The following is a 21,358-nucleotide window of genomic DNA, read 5'->3' on the forward strand; positions in this document are numbered from 1 at the left end:
GAGGAACACTCCCAAATTCGTTCTATGAGGCCACCATCACCATGATACCAAAACCAGACAAAGATATCACAAAAATAGAAAATTACAGACCAATATCACTGATGAACATAGAAGAAAGAATCCCTAATAAAATACTAGCAAACAGAATCCAACAACACATTACAAGGATCATACACCATGATCAACTGGGATTTAACCCAGGAATGCAAGGATTCTTCAATATAAGGAAATTAATCAATGTGATACACTATATTAACAAATTGAAAAATAAAACCCATATGATCATCTCAATAGATGCAGAAGATTCTGACAAAATTCAACACTCATTTATGATAAAAACTCTCCAGAAAGTGGACATAGAGGGAACCTACCTCAACATAATAAAGGCCATATACAACAAACCCACAGCAAACATCATTCTCAATGGTGAAAAATTGAAAGAATTTCCACTAAGATCAGGAACATGACAAGGATATCCACTCTTGCCACACTTATTCAACATAGTTTGGAAGTCACAGCCACGGCAATCAGAGAAGAAAACGAAATAAAAGGAATCCAAATTGGAAAAGAAGAAGTAAAACTGTCACTGTTTGCAGATGACATGATACTATACATAGAGAATCCTAAAAATGCCACCAGAAAACTACTAGAGCTAATCAATGAATTTGATAAAGTTGCAGGATACAAAATTAATGCAACAGAAATCTCTTGCATTCCTATACACTAACAACAAAAGATCAGAAAGAGAAATTAAGGAAACAATCCCATTCACCACTGCAATAAAAAGAATAAAATACATAGGAATAAACCTACCTAGGGAGACAAAAGACCTGTATACAGAAAACGATAAGACACTGATGAAAGAAATCAAAGATGTCACAAACAGATGGTGAGATATACCATGTTCTTGGATTGGAAGAATCAATGCTGTGAAAATGACTCTTCTACCCAAAGCAATCTACAGATTCAATGCAATCCCTATCAAATTACCAATGGCATTTTTTACAGAACTAGAACAAAAAATCTTAAAATTTGTATGGAAACACAAAAGACCCCAAAGAGCTAAAGCAATCTTGAGGGAAAGAAACGGAGCTGAGGAATCAGACTCCCTGACTTCAGACTATACTACAAAGCTATAGTATGGTACTGGCACAAAAACAGAAATATAGTTCAAATATAGTTCAAGCCCAGAAATAAGCCCACATACTTGTGGTCAACTAGTCTATGACAAAGAAGGCAAGAATATACAATGGAGAAAAGACAGTCTCTTCAATAAGTAGTGTTGGGAAAACTGGATAGCTACATGTAAAAGAATGAAATTAGAACGCTCCCTAACACCACACACAAAAATAAACTCAAAATGGATTAAAGACCTAAATGTAAGACTGGACACTATAAAACTCTTAGAGGAAAAAATAGGAAAAACACTTTGACATAAACCACAGCAAGATCTTTTTTGACCCACCTCCTAGAGAAATGGAAATAAAAATAAACAAATGGGACCTAATTAAACTTAAAACCTTTTGCACAGCAAAGGAAACCAGAAACAAGACGAAAAGACAACCCTCAGAATGGGAGAAAATACTTGCAAATGAAGCAATGGACAAAGGATTAACCTCCAAAATATACAAACAGCTCATGGAGCTCAATATCAAAAAAACAAACAACCGAATAAAAATTAGGCAGAAGACCTAAATAGACATTTCTCCAAAGAAGACATACTGATGGCCAAGAGGCACATGAAAAGATGCTCAACACCACTAATCATTAGAGAAATACAAATCAAAACTACAATGAGGTATCATCTCACACCAGTCAGAATGGCCATCATCAAAAAATCTACAAACAATAAATGCTGGAGAGGGTGTGGAGAAAAGGGTACCCTCTTGCACTGTTGGTGGGAATGTAAATTGATACAGCCACTGTGGAGAACAGTATGGCAGTTCCTTAAAATCTAAAAATAGAACTACCATATTACCCAGCAATCCCACTACTGGGCATATACCCTGAGAAAGCCATAATTCAAAAGGACACATGTACCCCAATGTTCATTGCAGCACTATTTACAATAGCCAGGACATGGAAACAACCTAAATGTCCAATGACAGATGAATGGATAAAGAAAATGTAGTACATATATACAATGGAATATTATTCAACCATAAAAAGGAACGAAATTGGGTCATTTGTAGAGACGTGGATAGACCTAGAGTCTGTCATACAGAGTGAAGTAAGTCAGAAAGAGAAAAACAAATATCATATATTAACGCATATATGTGGAATCTAGAAAAATGTTACAGGTGAACCTATTTCCAGGGCAGGAATAGAGACACAGACATAGAAAACGGAAATGTGGACATGGTGGGGGGCAGAATGGGAGGTTGGGACAAATTGGGGGACTAGGATTGACATATATACACTACCATGTGTAAACTAGATAGCTAGTGGGAACCTGCTGTATAGCACAGGAAGCTCACCTCGTGCTCTGTGATGACCTAGATGGGTAGAATGGGGGACAGTGGAGGGAGGTCAAAGAGGGAGGGGATATATGGACATATATAGCTGATTCACTTCATTGTACAGCAGAAACTAACACAACACTGTAAAGCAATTATACTCCAATGAAAAAAAAAGAGGTTTAAAATCCTCCATAATACCATTATTCAGACATAACAACTGTTAACACTTAAAGCCTTTCCATAATTTTACTGTGTATTCATGATATGCCTTATTATATACAAAACTGGATACCTTATTGCACATACTTTTGTATATTTTTTTCACTTTTAATATTTTAAAACAAACATCTGCTTTATGTGATGTTACTTATAGGACTTTTTCTGTTGTTCTGATTTCATTAATGCTTTTTTTTTTTTTTAATTCCCATTATGTTTGTCAAGTAGGAGCAATTACAAAATAAAATCCCCAGTTTTATTGTCTGGAAGTAATAACCCTTAGCTGAATTAACCTCTATCTTGATATTAGCACATTTCGGTTTCCAAGACTAAGACTTAGAGATGAATCTTTACAGTAGTAAATATTTGATGCATCCTGATTCTGTGGAGCAATAAGGGACTAACCCCTTATTACTTGTTCCAAATTTCTTCTGGGATTCTATAGTGTTCCTGTTTCACTTTGGGAACTAGATGTCTTGTCTCCAAATTAACGAGAAGATAATTTTCTTTACCATTGTCAATGTCATTATCAAGTCTCATATGAATGAACTGGGTCACACCAACGCACAAAGTCCCCAGTGAGCCCATTGATTCCAAATGTTGCATGGTACTACACTTCCATCGGTCCCTAAGTATTGTGACATAGACCAAAGTCCAGTATGCCCCTTCCAAAATCAGCTTATCCTGTTTACACACAAAAGCAGTAGTTCATTTTTACTACATCTCCATGAGGGGCATACAATTCAAAAGAGAGACTTAAAAAGCACTATTATGTTAAATGTGGCTATTCAAGATGACAATTCTTTTTCTTCCTAAAAAGAAAGTTATATCCATTATGTGTTTGAGTCTCTTATTTGAAATTTCTGTCTATAATTTGCTTGCGTCAGTATTCACCATAGAAACAGACATAGGGAAGTATTTTTTCCCTTTGTAGTGAATGTTCTACAAATAGAAAAATGTAACGTTGGCGAATGTTTCCCTATTAACTGACGAAGTTTCCTCTGGAGATGCTCATGCTTCCAGCAGCCTTTGGCAAGATGTCATGAGCAGAAAAATATTTTATGCCGGGCTGTCCTCTTTTTGAAAACTTAAGGAAATGTTAAGGAGATAGAGCATTTCAATGCAGGAGAAGTTCAGGAGAGAAGGTATCTATGCTGGCCACTACACAGAACTGTGTACCTTCCTCTACCATGTAGAGTAGGATTACCCTTCCAAAGCTTGGTGACTAGAAATGTTCAATAAAAAGCTAACGATCTTGGCTGATGACTTAGGTTTTTAATTGTAAAATGTATAGAACATATTGCTTACATTTGGCCACTTGCAAAAGTGTTACAAGATGAAGTATTTTTAGACCCCACAAAAATTGCTTGCCTACATTACTCCACTAGATACCGCAAAGGGAAATTTTCAGAGACTGGCAATTTCCTTTTGTGCAGGGCAATATGTGTTCGTTCTCTGTAAATAGGGAAAGAGAAATCATATTTTTCTCAATGTCCTGGGCACTATGATGAGAGCTGGTTCAACTGGACCTATGCCAGCCAAACAAAAGCAGTCACTTAAAAACTGAAAGCAATAGGGTTCACAGAATTCCAGGAGACAACTTCTGAGGTAAGCTGTGTTGAGGGAGAATACTACTAAATTTAAAAACTGCAACAAGAGGCCAGTTTTCTTCTCCCAGCTTTCTTCCCTGTGTCTCTTCAAACCACTCAGTGAGTAAGTACACAAAGAAGCTGGATACAGAAATGAAACAAAACAAAACAATGCCCCCCCCAAAACAGTAGGAAAGACTTAACCCAAGTCAATGCATGGACATAGAGCAAGGATTTCCCAATTTTTTAAGTTGTAGCCAGTCGAACATTTTACAGAACAGTACAGTATGAAGGCTGAGTCACTATGAATTGACTCAGGAAAATGGGTATTTTAATAGAATGAAACACAATAAAAATAATCTGACATTTACTTAAATTATGCATAAAATATATGGTAATGATGCCTAGGCTTAAGAAATACACATATTCTAAATACTATTTCAGCATAGCCAAATTAAATGCTTCTGGAGTTTTCTGGAAGAAGAAACAATTGAATGTAACCACTGAAGAGTAATAGATCCATAACACATGGGAATCTAAAGAACAGGGCTTGCCCACTTTTGGGAAATGGGACTCCAGGGTCTACATGTTCAAGAACTAAGAACCACAGATTCTCTCTCTTATCCCACAATCACCTTCCCTCAAGGCTACCTTTTCGCCCACCTCCTGGGGAGCACCATCCACATAACAGGCATACCTTGGAGGTATTGTGGGTTTGGTTCCAGACCACTGCTATAAAGTGAATATTGCCATAAAGCGAGTCACATGAATTTTTTTTTGGTGTCCCAGTACATACAAAAGTTATGTTTACACTATGCTGTAGTCTATTAAGTGTGCAATAGCATTATATCTTTTAAAAAACATACACACCTTAATTTAAAAACTACGTTATTGCTAAAAAAAAATGCCAACCATCATCTGACAATGCAGGGTTGCCACAAACCTTCAATTTGTAAGAAACATAATATCTGTGAAGCTCAATAAAGCAAAGAGCAATAAAACGAGGTAGTATGCCTATATAGTCTATGTGACCAGTGGCCACTGGAACTGTGCAGCATGACAGAGATGTCTCCCAGACAAAGAAAAAAATCAGGAGGAGTTGGCTACTGTTTGCTCCCCTCCCCCCATGCACACTTGAATCTTTCATTCAAGCATTAATTCAACAACCATTTGTGGAGAAATGTATCCGTCGAGACTCAGTTTGAAATGTCAGACAACCCGACTCAAACTGGCTTAGTCAAAAAAAGGAATTTACTGTTTCATATAATTGAGTAGTCCAGGAGTATACTGGCTTCAGGTAAATAGCTGGTGTCATCAGAATCCTGTGTGTGTCTCCCACCCTTTGGCTCCACTTCCTCTGTGTTGATTTCTCACAGTACTCTGTAAATTGTTTACTGCTGTATAAACTACTAAAAGACAAAATTCTCCCAGTTAATAATCATTATTTTCACTGCCTTTATTATTAATTCTAAACTCAACATAATCATCTTGCAAGAACATTAACCTATTAGTCAAAAGGTGAATAAGTACTTTGAGCAATGAAAATGACCACACCCTTAAATGAAATGGAGCCAATTCGGTCTTAATCAGAATCCCTGGGGTGGAACCTGAGCATTTTAGCAGCTCTCTACATGATACTTATGAGTAAGATCACTAGCCTGCATATCCAACAAATAGCGCTGAGAACTAGCTTACCTAAAGTTGTGGAATGTTTAAAGGAATTCAATAGTTATTGTGATATTAAAATGTATCTAAATTATACTATTGTAAAAACTTTATTTGAGGGGTCCTAAGAATAGATGTTTCAAGTTTTCCAAAACACCTAGAACCCACAGAAGTCTCTAAGCTTTCCTTAAATTTCATTCTCAATGTCTATTCCCACCTCCAGATAACTTTTATTAACATATAATTTTAGGGTAATATCCAGATGAAACTTGAAACCCCTGTTTTAATTGCTGCAAATGTGTTGGGATAATATTTTTGAAATATTAATATGCTCCTTTTTTTTTCTCCCAGTGTTCCCTTCTTCCCTTCACTTCATTCAAACAAAGAGGAGTGAAAAAAGGCAAAAAGCAGAAAAATCTAAGAGTCTTTCTGACTTTGGTTTTCAAATGCTTAAAAATTTAAATAAAAATATCTGGGGTAGAGATAAAATATTTGGAAGAAACAGGAAGATGCTACATCTATCACCTCCACTCACCACCCCCCCCCCCACACACACATGCACACACACAGATAAAAATAGAAATGAGTCCCCTAGTTGATGATAATAGTAGAGATTTTGGAAGGTTCTATAAAGATGACACTACGGCATGACTCCTGGAAAGAAGGCATAACTGTGGTGGACCTAAGTAGATGAGAATATAGACAGTTCAGAATCTCCCATACTTATTCCCCCCCCCGCCACCAAATTGGCACAGAAACAGCAAAAATTTTCCTGAGTTCCACTTACCCACTTCCACCAAGAGTGGTACTTGAAGGAACTGAGAGAGGCATGTGGACAAAGACAGGATAATTTTGGACTTTCTTGCTCAGCTGACTAAAACTCTTAGTCATTTGACATGTGCTCTCTTCTGGGGGAAAAAAATGAACTTGACAAATGTGGACTATCGTTTGAAGAGTGCAGGACCACACAACTTGAGCCATTCATTTCCAAAAGATAATGTGTATAATTTACAAAGGGAGGGGAAAAAAGTAAGGGATTATCAATAAAGTCTTTGTATATATTCATAAGAACTTTTATATACTTGTGTGTTAGTTATCTATTGCTGCATAACAAATTACTCCAAAACTTAATGGCTTAAATTGTAATGACTATTTATTATCTCATACAGTTTCTGTTCATCAAGAATTTGGGAGTGACTCAACTGTGTCATTTTTGGCTCAGGCTCTCTCATGAGTCAAAACGTCAACTGAGACTATACTCATCTGATAGCTTGACTGAGTCTGGAAGATCTACTTCCAAGACGGCTCACTCACATGACTAGCAAGTTCACCTTGGCTCTTGGCAGGAGGGCCCAGTTACTCTCTTCCATAGGGCTGCTTGAGGATTCTTCCAACATGATGGCTGGTTTCCCCCAGGAAAGAGATTCAAGAGAAGACAAGGCAGAAACCACAATGTGGCTTTTATGACCAAGCTTCAGAAGTTGTACACTGTCATTTGCTCTAGGACCCCATTGGCTACACCGGTCAAGCCTACTGATTGTGGGAGAGGAATATCCAAGATGAAAAATACTACAAAGTATAGCTTATTAGGCACCATCTTGGAGGCTGGCTACCACAGCTTGCTACTTGGTAATATTTCCACTAGACAATAAAAGATGCTTGCCTCAAATGAGAAAGAAAACATTCTAATTAAATGTCATCCCTGTCAATCATCTCAGATATTAAAAAGGAAGGCAGTTCACCTCACTTTCAAAAGGAAGTAGTGAGTAGGTTGTGCTCTTTGAACTTGACTCTGAATAAACTTTTTTTTGTCTGTTTTCCAAAGACAAGGCATCAAGTGGATATGGGAAGCTTCATCTTTGTCGCTTAGACCAAAGAAATAAAAATGAAACTTCATGAGTAAAACATTGAGAAATGAGCATGGATAATATCCGATTTTTATTTAATTTTATTTTGAATGGAAAATAAAAGGGGCATTGCTATAAAAATTCTTCAGATTAATGTCTGTTTCTTAAAATCCTGAATCTTTCACTCATTGCTTTATGAAAATAGCCAACTAACTTAGGACCTGGCAAGGAGAATGGAGTTTTTCCTGATCTTTGTCCAAGAATTCCCAGAAGCAGTGACTTTTGTGTACCAATGACTAAGAGAGAATTTGCCCACTCCCATCCCTGTGCTCTGGTATTGTATAAGCCCCCAAATCTGTATGTAACCCTGGAAAGGTGGGCAGAAGCTCAAACAGCTCAATGAAGGCATGAGCTAAAATTAAGATGCAGAAAAAAATGTTGGTTATATTTCTTTCACACATGTCTAAAATATCCACTGTCCAAGTATTCTGATAAAAATGAAATCAATGCTTGAAAGACAAAAATATCACTAATGCTATCTACATTAAAAAAAAAAACAACTGGGTAACTTAATCCATTTGGGTCACTCCATTTAGTCAACTCAATTTTTCAAAAAATCTTCAAAGAAGGTTTTTAATGAAAGTATATAGTAGAGTTTTGCCTCTATTAAAAACAGCAATAATAAAATAAATCATTTGTATGCCAAGCACCACACTAGGCATGTTTTTTCATCTCATTTGTCTCCCAACAAAATTGAGAATTGTGCATTATTACTTCCAATGTTCAGATGAGAAATCTGAGAGTCAGAAAGTTTAAATAACTTATCCAAGGATATTTAGTAAATCCACGTTGGAATTCCTGACTCCAAAACCTGTTTTCACACCACTAAGCACACTGTCCCCAGTAAAGTGGTCTCCTTTTTTGACTACAAAGCAAATTTCAAATACATTGAGGAAAATATTTACAATAGAGACATCATAAAAATATCATATGTATAACATAGAAGGGGATAGAAATCATTATCAAGCCTAACAAGTACCCACTATGCCCAACATATTCTAAGATTAAGATATTATTTATATATATATATATATAATCTCCAAAGTTAAGCAATGTGGCATGGCAGCAGCAAGATGGAACATGACACTTGAAATGAAAAATTCCTTACCACACATGGGCTTTGCAGTCCCAGGTACTGACTGCAAAATTGCTCAGACCACATGTAGGGGAAAAGGTCTGCTCATTAACCAGCTCACCTAAAAGAAAACTTCACAGGCCTTCATTTTATAATGTATTCCTTATCTCCTATATTTCCTCATTCTCATCTAGTTGCAAATTCAGAAGAAAAACTCAACTTTGAGACCTTTGAACATTTGTGCTTATTAGCCAATGGTTTCTTTAACCATGTTTTTTTTTTTTTAATCCATGTTTTTAATAGAGAAACTGAGGCACAAGAATTCAGCTCTTCACAAGCCATGCAAATGGAATCAGCCAAAGAATTTTGCCTCATGGACTCCAAGAACATACAGTACTTTACTTGTCCTTGTAACATAGTCATATGCCCAAAGTTTCCCAGTTTTTTGGAAAATGAGATAGTTCACACACACAAAAAAATATTTTAAGGTTATAAAACAATGCAGAAGTTTATTATTTTATTACATTGACTTTGGAGTTAATATTAATCTAGTTATGATTATGTAATTACTATTTTATCAATTCACTCTGTGCAGCTGTATCACTGCTAAGAAATTTTTGAAATAGCTTTTTACAAAGCAGAGGGAACGGTGTGGTTGGGGGGGGTTGGTGGCTGCAGGAGATATTTTTTAAGTGGTTAGAATTCAGTTCTCAGATGACTTCTTTTCAGTACCGTTGTACCTTACCAGTAGCATGCTGGCATTGGTGAGAAAACAAAAATAATTATGTTATTATTATGAAACTCTGTGTCCAACAGTACTTTTTACTTCCCAAAAGGGGAAGAGGGAAAACAAAAACAAAAACAGTTCCTCGTCTCCTGTAGATTTCTCCAAAGTATTTGAAGACATATAAGAGAATTTACAGCATTAGTTCAATGTGCGTCCAAGATTTTCTTGCCCTTGATGGTTAGATTTGCTGTGCAATTTAAAAGCCAAAATCTTTCCCACAAAATAGGAAAAAGACTGAAATCCCATCTGAAACTCAAAACAGCTTTTTAAAAAGAGAAATTTTTTTAAGTTCAGCATATTTATTTTTCATTTTACTATCTTCAGTGTTTTGAAAAAAGTACCAAAAGCAGAATTACTACTCAAAAACCCCACCATAAAAAAAAAAAGGTTTTCTGTTTCTAGCACTATAGAAAATATTTTTAAAAATATTTTAAGATTATAAAACAATGCAGAAGTAGAATGACTTTAAAAGAGAACAGATATGACTGTTCTTTAAATACTAATCTATCAAATTCCCCAGTTATTTGAATTTTTTAAATTTCTTAGAAAAGTGCCCCTGCCTATACAAATGTGTTTTTATTTTATCAGATGTGTCTGGGCTTTCAAAAGAATCTAGAATAGAAGTAGATAAAGTTTCAATTTCCTAACCTAAAGTGCTCTCTATAATTCTTATATTGAACAAAGGACTAATGCAAATAGAGCTGAGGTTACATGGAACCCCTTAACATCCCAGGAAAGAATCCCAGGGCCTGCTCATTGGTTTTTCCCAACCACTTTATGGGCTCATTTCACATTGATCTCACACCTTGGATAAATACAGATCTGAAGGGTCACTTGAATGAGAGATTTTCCTCTTTATAACAGGGAATAGAAATTGAGGGCTTTGATATTGTCATGGAAATGACTCTTTGTAAATACCTCTCAAAGGCCTATTTCAAGCCAGAATGAGCTGGAATAATGTTTTCTTTTTCTTTTCAAATTATGAGATTGGAGTATGGATAGAGAGAAGCTCTGGTCAAGATGGCGGGAGTCAAAAAAGAGTGTGCCTGAGAGAATTCCTCCCACTTCTGCCAGCAAATTGTATCATACAGCTTTATTCCAAAAAGATGTTTGTCTTTTCCCTCAGGTGCACAGATACACAGCCTGTTGAGAACTGTAGGAACTGAGAGGAAAGGTAGAAAAAATAAGAAAGAAAAAATGGAATGGACCATTTGACTATGATTCTTACTTTTAAAAAGTTGAGTTTCATACCGGAAATTGTGGCACATACAAACATTAAAAAAAATCTATTTTTCAAAGGAAGTAATTGATTTTTTAAGTAGGACTTGAGAGAGAAATAGATAATGTTTTAGCAAATACTTAAATACCTAATTAAATCACTGTTTATTCTGGTGTTTCTATCATGCAAAACCTTATTTTCTTCTAACAAACTGCAAAGAAATAAGATCTTTAGTTCCCTTTAGTAAGACAAACAAACAAACAAATAGAATAGCTTGAAGACAGGGAAGTTATAATGAACTGTTGTTGTAAAAAATATTCACCCTCATGCTGAGACTATTAAGTTAGATTTTGGGTTTTATGATCTCAATGTTATCTTAATTTCCAGCCTTCTTAGCAGTTTATTAAAATAAAAATGCAAGAGTCTTTCCCACTTTAGACAAATGAAAAATTTTCAGAGAAACAAACTTGGGAAAAATCCCTGGATTTGAGCTTAGAGGACAATTTAAAGCTAATGATATTGGTTACTGGGGCAAAGCATGGCATTTTCAAAGTCACAACACAGTCCATATCCTGCCCATAACTTTAGGGGCTCATTCTTTTTTTTTTTTTTTTTTTAAGGTTTGCATTTTTTTTTTTTTTTTTAAATTTATGGTTGTGTTGGGTCTTCGTTTCTGTGCGAGGGCTTTCTCTAGTTGCGGCGAGCGGGGGCCACTCTTCATCGCGGTGCGCGGGCCTTCCCACTATCGCGGCCTCTCTTGTTGCGGAGCACAGCCTCCAGACGCGCAGGCTCAGTAATTATGGCTCACGGGCCCAGTTGCTCTGCGGCATGTGGGATCTTCCCAGACCAGGGCTCGAACCCGTGTCCCCTGCATTGGCAGGCAGACTCTCAACCATTGTGCTACCAGGGAAGCCCCTAGGGGCTCATTCTTTTATAAAATACTGTATTGATTCTTTTAATATTTGTTCTTTGAGTCCAGAGAACAAGTGAAGGAAGATTCCTCTATAGGAGTTATTCACAGCATCCATCCATTGACCCTCCTTGCCCTTTGAGAGCAAGGTAATATCTTGTCACTGTTAAAAAGGCTTGGGAAATATTTCTGTTGGTCAACCTCCTGTGACAACTAGAGACTGTGTAAAGAGTATTTAAAGCATCTTAGAACAAGAGATAATGAACTGTTACTACTGAATATTAACATACGGAGTTCCATTTTAAAGAAGCCCAGCTTAATGGAATGAGTATCTAAATTAATTTGAATTCTACTACTTTGATTTTGCAGAACTGCCAGCTTAATGCCCAAGGGCTACTTGTATTATACGGAAGCAATTCTCCTAGTTAGAGTTGGTAGTACTCAGCCTTGGGTAGGTGAGAGTGCTCTGTTTGTGTTAAAATAAAATCTGCAACTGGCTTCTCAGTCTCACTTTGTAATTCAATTGTGTCCACCCCAGTGGAAGAATAGAGTGATTTGCTATTCTCTCTATTCAGAGACGTGTCTTCCATTTACAGGCACATTCACAAATGTTTAAGAAGTGTGCTTTTAACATTCATCAGGAAATTACTTAAAATGAACTGAGTATAACCACTATTGACGATTAATATTTAATACATAGCTCCTATAAAGATAACATGACTCCATCTTCATAGGCCTAAGAACAAAACAAAGCACTGAGTAATCCACAAAAAAAGATCTCTCCTATTTTCCAGAATGGGAATTAAGGCAAAAAAAAAAAAAAAGAAGAAGAAAAAAAAAGAAAAAGAAAATAGAACTTTCCAAAGAAACAGAAAGAGGAAGACTGGAATTAGGATTCAGGAAACACTCAAATCCTAGATATTTCTGATGCTGACTTAAATTCCCCTCTATTTTAAAGTGGATGAGTTCTTTCCAAAAAGGCTCACATCAGTGTAAGGACTTAGGAAAAGGTGGGGAAATGGGTCCTTTTTAAAAAGGCTAATCTTGTAATGAATAATAATGGGAATTCCCCCTTGTTTGAAAGAATAAAATATATTCTCTAGTGCCAAAGACCTTGAGCTTAATCCTATTAATCAATCAAGCCTGAAATTAGGGTAAAATCTTAAATTTTAATACTTCTTTACAGTTTATAAAGATTTTTCAATAATTCTATCTCCCATGCTACCTATTTTCTTTATAGCACTTATCAATACCTGACATATTATACATTTATCTGTTATTTCTTTAGTGTCTTTCCCTACTGCTGAAATGTAAGACCCATAAAAGCAGGGACTTTAGTCTGCATTGTTCACTCCTATATCCCCAGCACCAAGAACAGTGCTTGGTGCATAGTAGACAATAGATATTTGTTAAATGAATAAATGAGGTAAATAAGTGGGTAAGTACTATTTCAGTTGAGCCTTGAAACCCCCTGGGAAAAAGGCAGGGGGTTTGTCACCCTCTTACAGATGAAAAAATGGAGACCTCAAAACACCAAATTATTTGTGACAGTATAAACAGTTAACTAGGATCAGAGCTATGATTAGAAAGATCTAATTCCTATTTCTAAGTCCCTTCTAGTATTACTTTGTTGACCTGTGCAAAGGGACAAGACTATGGGTAGTCAAAGAATTAATGCCATCAGAATCAGTCCATTTTCACTTTCTATGAAGATCGATGCAAGAGAAACAAATGAGTAAGTTCATATCCTTCTCTAAAACTACAGCTATCAAGCTGTCTCAGCTTTCTTTTGTCTTTAATCACTTTCCTAAATTAAATTGCCTTGCTAAGGTGTTTGCTGTCTCATCACCTACTTTGTGTTTATAATTTCCCTCCTGGTATCTTCTCTTATATCCTATATACTTAGCATGGCTTACAAATATCACTTGTTGAGCCCTTTTTACACAATGCTAGGCATTTTCCATTTATCCATTCACAACAAGGAAGCTGCAGATCTATCAGGCGCCCAAGCCCAGGCGATTTCCACTCCACCATGCTGCCCCCATGAAAAACTTGGCTCCTTAGAAGCAGCCCTTGGGAGACCCAGAACAGAGGCACCAGCACCCTTGACAGAGGAACTCAGCAAAAGCTTAACCCCATAATGGTTAGATGCAGGGGGGTTGCATAGGAGTACTACGTGGGCAACTGGAGACCTGATTATTAACACCCCAACAACAATGAAAGGTTTGGGGTGTCTGAAAATCCCCCAGGTTTCAATTTAGGATTAGAATGAGAAAGAAGGTAATGATCCAGCCAATAGTCATTCCGGGAGGACACAGTCCCTGGTGGTAATGGGTGGATCAACTTTATCTTTCCTCCCTTCTTCATCAGCTACATCAAAACATTTTTGTAATGAGACTGTGCTTTCTTTTATTTCCATCCCCTGACCTTTTTTCCTCTTCTTCTTAGTGAAACACTGAATTCATGCCTTTAGAGCTAGTAGTGAGCAGCTGCAGAAAGTGACCCTTCACGACTTCCATATCCCTCCCAACAGCCAGCGCAAATTCTGCCTCTAAACTAGTGCATGACATCTCATTAGAGTCAAAATGGCAACTTCTAAACAATGGCTGAAGAGAATGGGTGGGGGACCCAGACATTTTGGCAATCAGGTTTCCATCATTGAAAATGCTGATCAGACCATGAAAATAAATTCTGCAACTGACCGTCAGTTACTAACATTTTGTAAAGCCATTTGAGAAAGGAATTAAGTTAAATTAGCACAGGTTCACTGGTGGATTTACGACACTGTACAAGCAAGATACACTTGCTTGGTATAAGGCCAAATTCTAGGTTCTGATGGGCCTCTGCACATTTAAGACATATGGCAGCTTCAACAGAGCAACCTAGGACAAGGCTGAGCTCAGGATATTTCTTTCAATTGTTAAAGAGTATAAGCTTAAGTCTAGACAAAATGAAAATGATGTTAAGATTGTTCACCAGCAAAGATGAACCACAGGGTTCAAACAGCAGAGTAAGTCCTGCCAGTTAAAATGCCAGGGAGGTGGGAAGGACAGGGAGTTTGGATCCCTCTTGGGAGTGAGTCCAAATATCCATGACTAGGAAGATGCACAGTTTCTGCATTTTCAGATGACTGAGATAACTGAGAAAACGTAAGTCTGTATGTGTCTGTATATAAGGCAAAAAAAACCCCACTCTATATTTGAGTCTTTATGAAATCTCTCATACTCCATTTTCGACAAATTTTTTTATGGAAAACCAATTAGCCAACATAGATCACAATCAATGTTAATTTTAGTTGCTTGCAAAGGTCAATCTGAAGAAACCCACATTAAAAAAAAAAAAGATGGAGATCAAGCCCCACTTCTTAGATCGTCTGATTAATTAATTGACAATGAGACCTTAGAATCAATTTTTTTCCTTAAGATCCCTCAGGTGATTCTAAGGTGCAGCAGCCAAGGTTGAAAGACACTAACCTGATAAAATTGGCAATTTTTAAAATAGCAGATTTAGTAAATATTCCTAAGGTTATGATAACCGCACAATGACAAGTGTTGGGTTTCACTTAGGAATAATAAGAGGCTATTTAAAAAGAATTTTTAAAAATACAACATATGGTTAGGTTGCAGTGATTACGATTATTTACCTACAGGAATCATAGAAAATAAAAACTCTCACTCCCTCTTGCGAGAGCATCGGAATCGCAACTAACTGCTGAACAATCATCGAAAGGAAGACACTGGAACTCACCAAAAAAGATACCCTACATCCAAAGACAAAGGAGAAGCCGCAGTGAGATGGTAGGAGGGGCACAATCACAATAAAATCAGATCTCATAACTGCTGGGTGGGTGACTCACAAACTGGGGAACAATTATACAACAAAAGTCCATCCACTGGAGTGAAGGTTCTGAGCCCCATGTCAGGCTTCCAAACCTGGGGGTCTGGCAATGGGAGGGGGAATTCCCAGAGAATCAGACTTTGAAGGCTAGCGGGATTTGACTGCAGGACTCCAACAGGTCTGGAGGAAACAGAGACTCCACTCTTGGAGGGCACAAAGTAGTGTGCACATCAGGACTCAGAGGGAAGGAGCAGTAACCTCATAGGAGACTGAACCAAACCTACCTGCTAGTGTTGGAGGGTCCCCTGCAGAGGCAGGGGGCAGCTGTGGCTCACCACAGGGGCAAGGACACTGGCAGCAGAAGTTCTGGGAAGTACTCCTTGGTGTGAGCCCTCCCAGAGTCAACCATTAGCCCCACCAAAGAGCCGGGTAGGCTCCAGTGCTGGGTTGCTTCAGGCTAAACAACCAGCAAGGAGGAAACTCAGCCCCACCCATCAGCAGACAAGCAGATTAAAGTTTTACTGAGCTCTGCCCACCAGAGCAACACCCACCGCTACCCATCACCAGTCCCTCCCATCAGGAAGCTTGCACAAGCCTCTTAGATAGCCTCATCCACCAGAGGGCAGACAGCAGAAGCAAAAAGAACTACAATCCTGCAGCCTGTGGGATGAAAATCACATTCACAGAAAGACAGACAAAATGAAAAGGCAGAGGACTATGTACCAGATGAAGGAACAAGGTAAAACCCCAGGAAAACAACTAAATGCAGTGGAGATAAGCAACCTCCCAGAAAAAGCATTCAGAATAATGATAGTGAAGATGATCCAGGACCTCGGAAAAAGAATGGAGGCAAAGATTGAAAAGATGCAAGAAATGTTTAACAAAGACCTAGAAGAATTAAAGAACAAATGAACAGAGATGAACACTACAATAACTGAAATGAAAAATACACTAGAAGGAACCAATAGCAGAATAACTGAGACAGAAGAACGGATAAGTGACCTGGAAGACAGAATGGTGGAATTCACTGCTGCGGAACAGAATAAAGAAAAAAGAATGAAAAGAAATGAAGACAGCTTAAGAGACCTCGGGGACAACATTAAATGCACCAACTTTCACATTATAGGGGTCCCAGAAGGAGAAGAGAGAGAGAAAGGACCCAAGAAAATATTTGAAGAAATTATAGTCAAAAACTTCCCTAACATGGGAAAGGAAATAGCCACCCAAGTCCAGGAAGCACAGAGAGTCCCAGGCAGGATAAACCCAAGGAGAAACATGCCGAGACATGTAGTAATCAAATTGACAAAAATTAAAGACAAAGAAAAATTATTAAAAGCAACAAGGGAAAAATGACAAATAAAATACAAGGGAACTGCCATAAGGTTAACAGCTGATTTCTCAGCAGAAACTCTACAAGCCAGAAGCGAGTTGCACAATATATTTAAAGTGATGAAAGTGAAGCACCTACAACCAAGATTACTCTACCCTGCAAGGATCTCATTCAGATTTGACAGAGAAATCAAAAGCTTTACAGACAAGCAAAAGTTAAGAGAATTCAGCACCACCAAACCAGCTCAAAAACAAATGCTAAAGGAACTTCTCTACATTGGAAACACAGGAGAAGAAAAGGACCTATAGAAACAAACCCAGAACAATTCAAAAAATGGTAATAGGAACATACATATCGATAATTACCTTAAATATGAATGGATTAAATGTTCCAACCAAAAGACACAGACTCGTTGAATAGACACAAAAACAGGACCCATATATATGCTGTCTACAAGAGACCCACTTCAGACCTAGGGACGCATACAGACTGAAAGTGAGGGGATGGAAAAAGATATTCCATGCAAATGGAAATCAAAAGAAAGCTGGAGTAGCAATACTCATATAAGATAAAATAGACTTTAAAAAAAAGAATGTTACAAAAGACAAGGAAGGACACTACATAATGATCAAGGGATCAATCCAAGAAGATATAACGATTATAAATATATATGCTCCCAACATAGGAGCACCTCAATACATAAGGCAACTGCTAATAGCTATAAAAGAAGAAATCGACAGTAACACAATAATAATGGGGGACTTTAACACCTCACTTACATCAATGGACAGATCATCCAAACAGAAAATTAATAAGGAAACACAAGCTTTAAATGACACAATAGACCAGATACATTTAATTGATATTTATAGGACATTCTATCTGAAAACAGCAGATTACACTTTCTTCTCAAGTGCACACGGAACATTCTCCAGGAGAGATCACATCTTGGGTTACAAATCAAGCCTTGGCAAATTTAAGAAAATTGAAATCATATCAAGCATCTTTTCTGACCACAATGCTATGAGATTAGAAATCAATTACAGGGAAAAAAACCAAACACATGGGGCTAAACAATACGTTACTAAGTAACCAAGAGATCACTGAAGAAATCAAAGAGGTAATCAGAAAATACCTAGAGACAAATGACAATGAAAACACAATGATCAAAAACCTATGGGATGCAGCAAAAGAAGTTCTAAGAGGAAAGTTTATAACAATACAATCCTACCTCAAGAAACAAGAAAAATCTCAAACAATTTAACTTTACACCTACAGGAATTGGAGAAAGAAGAACAAACAAAACCCAAAGTTAGCAGAAGGAAAGAAATCATAAAGATCAGAGCAGAAATAAATGAAATAGAAAGAACAAAAACAGGAGCAAAGATCAATAAAACTAAAAGCTGGTTCTTTGAGAAGATAAACAAAATTGATAAACCTTTAGCCAGACTCATCAAGAAAAATAGGGAGAGGACTCAAATCATTAAAATTAGAAATGAAAAAGGAGAAGTTACAATGGACACTGCAGAAATACAAAGCATCATAAGAGACTATTACAAGCAACTATATGCCAATAAAATGGACAACCTGGAAGAAATGGACAAATTCATAGAAATGTGTAACCTTCCAAGACTGAACCAGGAAGAGATAGAAAATATGAACAGACCAATCACAAGTAATGAAATTGAAACTGTGATAAAAATCTTCCAACAAAGAAAAGTCCAGGACCAGATGGCTTCACAGGTGAATTCTACCAAATATTTAGAGAAGAGCTAACACCTATCCTTCTCAAACGCTTCCAAAAAATTGCAGAGGAAGGAACACTCCCAAACTCATTCTATGAGGCCACCATCACCCTGATACCAAAACCAGACAAAGATACCATAAAAAAAGAAAATTGCAGACCAATATCACTGATGAATATACATTCAAAATCCTCAACAAAATATTAGCAAACAGAATCCAACAACATATTAAAAGGATCATACACCATGATCAAGTGGGATTTATCCCAGGGATGCAAGGATTCTTCAATATACACAAATCAGTCAATGTGATACACCATATTAACAAATTGAAAAATAAAAACTATATGATCACCACAATAGATGCAGAGAAAGCTTCTGACAAAATTCAACACCCATTTATGATAAAAACTCTCCAGAAAGTGGGCATAGAGGGAACCTACCTCAACATAATAGAGGCCATATACGACAAAACCACAGCAAACATCATTCTCAATGGTGAAAAACTGAAAGCATTTCCTCTAAGATCAGGAACAAGACAAGAATGTCCACTCTCGCCATATTATTCAACATAGTTTTGGAAGTCCTAGCCACGGCAATCAGAGAAGAAAACGAAATAAAAGGAATACAAATTGGAAAAGAAGTAAAACTGTCACTGTTTGCAGATGACATGATACTATACATAGAGAATCCTAAAGATGCCACCAGAAAACTACTAGAGCTAATCAATGAATTTAGTAAAGTTGCAGGATTCAAAATTAATGCACAGAAATCTCTTGCATTCCTACACACTAACAACAAAAGATCAGAAAGAGAAATTAAGGAAACAATCCCATTCACCATTGCAACAAAAATAATAAAATACCTAGGAATAAACCTACCTAAGGAGGTAAAAGACCTATATACAGAAAACTATAAGACACTGATGAAAGAAATCAAAATGACACAAACAGATGGAGAGATATACCATGTTCTTGGATTGGAAGAATCAATATTGTGAAAGTGACTATTTTACCCAAAGCAATCTATAGATTCAATGCAATCTCTATCAAATTACCGATGGTATTTTTTACAGAACTAGAACAAAAAATCTTAAAATTTGTATGGAAACACAAAAGACCCCAAATAGCCAAAGCAATCTTGAGGGAGAGAAACGGAGCAGGAGGAATCAGACACCCTGACTTCAGCCTATACTAAAAAGCTACAGTAATCAAGACAATATGGTATTGGCACAAAAACAGAAATATAAATCAATGGAACAGGATAGAAAGCCCATAGATAAACCCACACACCTATGGTCAACTAATCTATGACAAAGGAGGCAAGGATATACAATGGAGAAAAGACAGTCTCTTCAATAAGTGGTGCTGGGAAAAGTGGAGAGCTACATGTAAAAGAATGAAATTAGAACACTCCCTAACACCACACACCGAAATAAACTCAAAATGGATTAAAGACCTAAATGTAAGACTGGACACTATAAAACTCTTAGAGGAAAACATAGGAAGAACACTCTTTGACATAAATCACAGCAAGATTTTTTTTGACCCACCTCCTAGAGTAATGGAAATAAAAACAAAAATAAACAAATGGGACCTAATTAAACTTAAAAGCTTTTGCACAGTAAAGGAAACCATAAACAAGACGAAAAGACAACCCTCAGAATGGGAGAAAATATTTGCAAATGAATCAACGGACAAAGGATTAATCTCCAAAATATATAAACAGCTCATTCAGCTCAATATTAAAAATACAAACAACCCAATAAAAAACTGAGCAGAAGACTTAAATAGACATTTCTCCAAAGAAGACATACAGATGGCCAAGAAGCACACAAAAAGATGCTCAACATCACTAATTATTAGAGAAACGCAAATCAGAAGTCCAATGAGGTATCACGTCATGCCGGTTAGAATGGGCATTATCAGAAAATCTACAAACAACAAATGCTGGAGAGGGCGTGGAGAAAAGGGGACCCTCTTTCACTGTTGGTGGGAATGTAAATTGATACAGCCACTATGAAGAACAGTATGGAGGTTCCTGAAAAACTAAAAAAGGAATTACCGTATGACCCAGCAATCCCTCTACTGGGCATATACCTAGAGAAAACCGTAATTCAAAAAGACACATGCACCTCAATGTTCATTGCAGCACTATTTACAATAGCCAGGACATGGAAGCAACCTAAGTGCCCATCGACAGACGAATGGATAAAGAAGATGTGGTACATATATACAATGCAATATTACTCAGCCATAAAAAGGAATGAAATTGGGTCATTTGTAGAGACATGGATGGACCTAGAGACTGTCCTACAGAGTGAAGTAAGTCAGAAAGAGAAAAACAAATATCGTATATTAACGCATATATGTGGAATCTAGAAAAATGGTATAGATGAACCAGTTTGCAAGGCAGAAATAGAGACACAGATGTAGAGAATAAATGTATGGACACCAAGGCGGGAAAGCGGGTGGGAGGGGGTTGTTGTTGGTGGTGGGATGAATTGGGAGATTGGGATTGACATATATACACTAATATGTATAAAATAGATAACTAATAAGAACCTGCTGTATAAAAATAAATAAATAAAATAAAATACAAAAAAAAAAAAGAAAGAAA

The 21,358-nt window shown here is 36.9% G+C and overlaps 1 protein-coding gene and 1 long non-coding RNA gene across 3 annotated transcripts in view; one reads left to right on the forward strand and one right to left on the reverse strand.

The window, feature by feature from the left end:
- LOC309659039 overlaps window positions 1-21,350 on the forward strand; it is a 33,384-nt gene extending 12,034 nt beyond the window's left edge. Inside the window, exon 2 of the long non-coding RNA XR_014262534.1 lies at window positions 7,099-21,350. This is a non-coding gene — a long non-coding RNA (uncharacterized lncRNA). The remainder of the gene's footprint in view (window positions 1-7,098) is intronic.
- Window positions 1-21,358, reverse strand: part of LOC309658986 (uncharacterized protein) — a gene marked incomplete at its 3' end in the record, with an annotated part of 321,204 nt that overhangs the window by 12,106 nt on the left and 287,740 nt on the right. The window contains exon 7 of one of the 2 annotated variants that reach the window (XM_082458303.1): window positions 8,941-9,043. The exons of the other annotated variant lie outside the window; for it this stretch is intronic. Within the exon in view, the coding sequence (XP_082314429.1) occupies window positions 8,941-9,043 (103 nt within the window). Of the gene's footprint in view, window positions 1-8,940; window positions 9,044-21,358 lie in introns of those variants that run through there. 2 annotated transcript variants of the gene reach the window in all.

The sequence above is a fragment of the Balaenoptera physalus genome (genome assembly GCF_965194825.1).
Source record: "Balaenoptera physalus genome assembly, chromosome: 3".
Taxonomy (NCBI): Eukaryota; Metazoa; Chordata; class Mammalia; order Artiodactyla; family Balaenopteridae; genus Balaenoptera; species Balaenoptera physalus.